The sequence below is a fragment of the Nematolebias whitei genome, chromosome 14 (assembly GCF_014905685.2).
Source record: "Nematolebias whitei isolate Nwh7 chromosome 14, NemWhi1, whole genome shotgun sequence".
Lineage (NCBI taxonomy): Eukaryota > Metazoa > Chordata > Actinopteri > Cyprinodontiformes > Rivulidae > Nematolebias > Nematolebias whitei.
Genome location: NC_056511.1, coordinates 18,555,700 through 18,561,699, shown reverse-complemented (window position 1 = coordinate 18,561,699; position 6,000 = coordinate 18,555,700). Strand labels below are relative to the sequence as shown.

Genomic DNA, 6,000 nt, shown 5'->3' with positions numbered 1-6,000 from the left:
TATATATATAAGTAGTATATACTGTATATTTAGTAGTTTTTCCTCTCGCTCTCGACGGAGACGGATGCTCTCTTTCCCTCTCCTGCCTCCCCTGATTCTGATATATACATGGTTACACCTGTCCAGGGTGTCCCCCACCTCTCGCACAGTGACCCGTAAAGGTAGAAGCAGGTAAAGATATAGGATAGGTGGATGAATATAGTATATTTAAGGACCATATGAGGTGAAACACTAGTTAAGCACTTGAGTCACTCTGTTTTGTATTTTTTGTCTGCATGTTTGTTCTTGTCTTGCTGCAAATAAAAATATGAACATTTTCAAGATGGATTAAAAAAACAAAAGAAAGTTGAAACATTACTCCTACTTTTACCTTATCATGAATGTTGATGTGCAGTTTTGTGCTTCTATGCTTTATGAGACTAATTCAAACCATACAGAGAGTATCTAAAGCTTTAAATCGAACGTTTGAACAAGAATTAGATACAGTGGTGCATGAAAGTTTGTGAACTCTTTAGAATTTTCTATATTTCTGCATAAATATGACATAAAACATCATCAGATTTTCACACAATCCTAAAAGTAGATAAAGAGAACCCAGTTAAACAACTTGGTCATTTATTTATTGAGGAAAATGATTCAATATTACATATTTGTGAGTGGTAGAAGTAAGTGAACCTCTAGGATTAGCAGTTCATTTGAAGGTGAAATTAGAGTCAGGTGTTTTTGTGCTGATGCATTTTTGACATCTTTACATTTTAACTCCCTTAAGTTTTAAGTTCACGTTATTAGCAATTCAGCCAGTCTAGACTGTGAAGTTCTACTACACCTTTATATTATTTTATGTTGTCAGAATGACTCGGGTGAACTCGCAATAAAGCTGTAAAGGAGCTGTGTACACCATCACCTACCCAAGAAGAGGGCATGTAGCAGCAGGGGCAAGTGCAAAGCCCAGTCCTCTCTCACGCTGTGGTCCACCACCATCTCAGTCATAAAAATGACAGCAATGTTGCACCTGAAGACCAGCACAAACATAAATTTCAGAGCACAGAAAAAAAACAGTAAAAACAAAACAATAGTAGCTCTTTCTATGTTGTGTGATGGGGAGTGATGCAACCTCTCCCAAATATTAGACTCAATGTCCATCTAGCATTTAAAGAAACTGACTTTAATGAAAGCTTTTCTGTTACAATGTTTCCTGTTGAACATTTCATCACGAAGCTGGGCTAGGAGAAAAGAAAACTTCCTGCTTGAATGGAACCAGCACCGGAAAAGACAAACATGCCATCTGCGTTACCTGTTAAACGGTTACAAATTAAATCCGTGACAGCACATTTCAAAAAGAAAGTACCTTCAGACAGACAGACAAAAACAATTAAGTCTCATCCTCAAAACTGGTTCTGTGCAGCTTTACTACTGGAATTACTGTGCACTGATCTTAACACAAGCTCTAGTTACACAACACGCTCCTCTTCTGTGCTCTGCTGCATCATACATTTTATTTGACTCTTTGAGGATGAATTTGATGTCAAGTCATGGCAAATTGTTTTAGATGTTAGGAGAAGCCACAATGATGAAGTCATAAATTTGTTTTGACCGTTTCCTTGTAGAAGTAGAGGAGCTGGCTGGGTCTCATTCTGAGATTTTCAGATTATCTGTCAGAAAGTGACGGGCTTGTTTGTGAAAATCGAGCTGCTTTACGACTTAGCTGTAAATTCCACGGCCGGGCAACTCCCAGGCCGTTTCCTGTGTGTATTTTCAGTACATAGTGTGTATTTGTGTAAGTATACCTATGCAGAGGCCCTCGAGGTGTGATGGTCTCAGGAAGGTAGTCGACCAGCGGTGCCCAGCAGCCTCCGTTAATAGGCATGGGTAGCGGCTGAGGACGGTTGGTCTCAAGAACACTCAGTAGCCATCCAGCATATGGTGGGAGAGGATCAGCTGAAAAAGAAGTATAAATACAAACTAAATAAACAAGACAATAGTCATGAAAATGTTCTTCTGACTAATCACTCCAAAGAGCTCTTTCAGAAAGCTTGGGGTCTATCTGCAGACCAGATAATCCAGTTTAAAGTTGTTTGTAGCTCCTATTACATCATCTTTTGGCTTTTTCCTTTTCAGGTGTCACCACAGCGAGTCTTTAAAAAGAAATCTCTTATGAGAAATATTAAAATGTTGGACATATGGGCAGGATGCATTGAACGCCACAAAATGAACTGGAAGTCCTACAGTCCAAGTGAGAATTTTCATTCAACCTTTTTTATACAGGTTAGTCTCATTGAGTCATGAGGACTCATTTTCAAGCGAGACATGTTTGTGGGGCAAACAGAATGGTAGAGCTAAGATACTGTGGGTCTTCCAGATCCAGACTGACAAACGGGAGACGGCTAATGAAGCACACATTGTGGTGGTCAACAAGCTAGAGAAAAGGCTTTGGTGATAGATGTAGGACCCCCAAGCAACGTCAACAACCCTTGACAGAAATAATAGTATTAAACAGTATTTAACTTTTAAAAAGTTCTTTAGACTTCACAGAAGTCACAGGTCTGCTTTCCAATACAAAGATCTGAGTGACAGTGGGACTTCTTTTTCATATGCCAACTAAAATAACACAAAGCAAGAGGCAGGACTTTGAATAATACTGTAGAAGCGCTACATAAATACTGTAGTCCAAAAGAAAAAGCAACTGAAAACATAACGTTTGGAACTGGTTTTGTCTAAAGTTAAAGAGGTAAACAATCTGGACAAGGAAAAGTGTCCATGTTGTGGGGGTTTTCCAGCTAATGTTCTGCTCTGAGTGTGAGTGGATATCACCCAAGTTTAAATTTAATTCATTGTCAGTGAAACCACAACAACCCACTCTTTTCATCTTCGTAGGAGCCTCCGGAGCTGTTGCTGTAGCGAGACTCCAGCCTGTTGTGAGCCCTGAACCTGCTGAAATTAATCCAAAAAAAATTGAACTTTAATTTACCGACTTTTATAAATGAAAGTGGCCACACAGTGGCAGCCAGTGCAGGTAATTTTGTTTGGTACTAACCGATCTTCATTCTCTCTGACCAGCTTGTTCTCATCTGTGTCTGGCAGGTTGTCCTGTCCAGCCACCACAGTGTTACTGCTGGAGGTGGTGCCTGAACATTAAATAAGAAAGTTGTAGTTTTCAGTTCAAAAGACCAACTAAGATAGAACTTACATCGTGCACAAGTTCAGCATTTCTGCTGACCTGTCTGAGAGGTGGAGCCTTTGTTGCTGGCAGCAAAACGATAAAAGGGAGGATTATCACAGTGTAAAACCACAGGGTTGACCGGGTCCGTCTGCTGCAGCTCAAACAGAAGCTCTTCCATAGTTTGAATGGTGTTGTTGCGACACAAGTAGATCACCACCTTTTTAATCTAAAATCCCACACAAACATTAAGAAATACAAAATATAAGTATTAAAACAATATTTTTTTCTGTACATCATCATCAAATCATGGAATGCAAAATATTTTTGCTGCCGCCCTCATCGTTTCATTTAACTCACATAAGGTAATAACGTGGTGTCACTGCTGACGCCACACAGGCTGATCAGGAACTGCAGGGCGATTCGCAAGTTGTTGCCCCACCGCTCGTTGGACACCAGAGCATTCCAGGCATTTTCAATCTCTGGTCCAGGAACCTCATCTCCATACTGAAGATAAAAAAATAATAAAGTCCAGTAATGAGGCAGAAGATGGTAAAATATTTATTGAGTGAATGTTTATGAAGCGTTCACACTATTGTGATCCATTGTTCTTCCGTACGTTTTTCGGCGCAATTCGCATTCCACAATTTTTTGTGCTATTTCAACAAATCATAAATCAAAACATTCAGCTCTTTCAGGAATAACCTGCAATGACTTTTGGTATTGGTGCAACTTTAGCTTTTTGAAATATTTAGCTTTTTCTGCCACTTTTTCCCTCATAGAAAATGAATTAAGTTCATTTTACCTCCTTCAAATCTTTAGATCAGTTTACAACCTTTCACTGCTCCTTTCACATTTTGTTCTGGTTCAGCTTCTTTCAGCTTTCTTGTGCAAATTTAAAGTTTTTTCAGCTAATTTCAGCTGTTTTGTGCTTATTTGAGATTCTTTCTGGTAACGACAACATTTTTGTTCTTCTTCTAACTTCTTTCTGCTAATTTCAGCTTGTTATGCTCCTTTCAGCTTATTTATGCAAGTTTCAGCTTTTTCTGCCATTTCAGCCACTATTAAACTGTTTTATTTTAATTTAAGCTTTTTCAGCTAATTCCACATTTTTTGCACTCATTTAAACTTTTTTCAGCCTACCGGTAATTCAGCAAAAATGTGATCTCTCCACTTCCTTCTGGTAATTTCAGATTCTTTCAGCTTTTTTAGCTACTTACCAGTTTGCTGCTGACAACCAAAACCAGCAGCAAAACTGGTTGATCCACTCTGAGAAGGTGCTATTTAAGAGACTGAGCTGAATACAGCACCTCAGACTGAGGAAGTCTCTCGGATGAGAGACGAAACGTTTCTACATTTTTTTGTTGTTTTGCTTTTTTTTTTTTTTTTTTTTTTTGAATGTCCAGAGGACCAGATTTAACTTTTTTGAATTTTTCTACCTGGATTATTGAGCATGCATCAGGATATATTAATCATGTCTTTTCCTACCTTAGCAGTCATGAACATGAGGTTGTTGAGCACCAAAGAGGTCGCCTGCAAGGACCCCCAGCCGTTTCCTCTCAGACTGGGGGACATGCCCTGCGCCTGACTGCGGGTGTCTTCCTCAGGAGTGCAGGGACTGGAGGCTGGGGGTAGGAGGCCAGTGTCCACCAGTTCTATGTTACTGAGCCAGGGTAGCAGGTAGGAGAGCATAATCTGTCTGCCGTTGGGATGGGTGGTTGGGAAACGCTGACTCACCTCTGCATTGCAAGAATAAAAATCACAACAGGGGAATTATGGATGTACAGTCTGTGCCCCAAGGAAGATTAATTTTGTTTCAGTGTTCATAAACAGAAATACACATTGGATGTTAACTGCATATAAAAAGGTCTTTCAAAGATTATTATGGTAAAAAATCATTTTAGTTGTTTTGACAACTTTTCTGGTTGTTTCAGCATTTAACAGATAATAGTTCAAGACAAGATAAAATTAATAATTTAGTGTTTTACTTTCTAATAGTGTAAAATACTGATTAAGCATTCACACTGTTGATTTCCTAGGTTTATTATTCCTCACGTTTTTTTGCAATCAAATAACCTCTGCATACTTTGGGCGGCTGTTGCTGAGTGGTTAGAGCAGTCGTCCTCCAATGCGAGAGTTGGGGGTTCGACTCCACCAGCAGTCACATGCAGACGTGTTCCTGGGCAAGACACTGAACCCCTCATAGCCTCTGATGTGTGTCCCATCGGTGTATGAATGTGATCTAAAGCACTGATTAGTCTCATTAGAATGATTTGTTCAATTAGCTTTGTACAGATCTAGTGCTGTGTGAATGGGTAAATGAGGCACAGATTGTAGAGTAAAGTGCTTTGAGTATCTTGAAATAAGATAAAAAAGCGCTATATAAATACAGTCCATTTCACCATTTTACTTGGTACTATTTTTGCGATTCATACATCAGAACATTCATTAAATTCAGGAGATGGGTGATATGACATTTGAATTGTTTTTTAATAACTTTAACATTACAGAAAATATCTAAATTCATTAAAAAGTATGATCGTCATAAAGAACTATTAAAAACATTGTTCTCTTTGAAAACTCTTGCTGTATACTTTATTTTCTGTCTTTTTGATTCCTTTTTTTTTAGCTAGCCTTTTACTATTTTAGCTAAAGTGTTGCTACTTTTATTTAGCATTTTGCTCCTGTTAGCTTTTAGCAAGCATTCTGCTTCTTTTAGTATTAATAACTCAGTTTCAGCTACTATGACACTCAGATTTTTGAGGTGGATGTGGCTGAGTGGTTAGAGCAGTCGTCCTCCAATGCAAGAGTTGGGAGTTTGATTCCACCAGCAGTCATATGCT

General features: G+C 38.8%; 1 protein-coding gene across 1 annotated transcript in view; it reads right to left on the bottom strand.

Moving 5' to 3' along the window:
* fryb (furry homolog b (Drosophila)) overlaps positions 1-6,000 on the bottom strand; it is a 59,636-nt gene that overhangs the window by 14,770 nt on the left and 38,866 nt on the right. Inside the window, 7 exon segments of the mRNA XM_037688299.1 lie at positions 909-1,012; positions 1,788-1,938; positions 2,858-2,928; positions 3,035-3,125; positions 3,218-3,386; positions 3,518-3,664; positions 4,646-4,896. Of these exon segments, the coding sequence (XP_037544227.1) occupies positions 909-1,012; positions 1,788-1,938; positions 2,858-2,928; positions 3,035-3,125; positions 3,218-3,386; positions 3,518-3,664; positions 4,646-4,896 (984 nt within the window).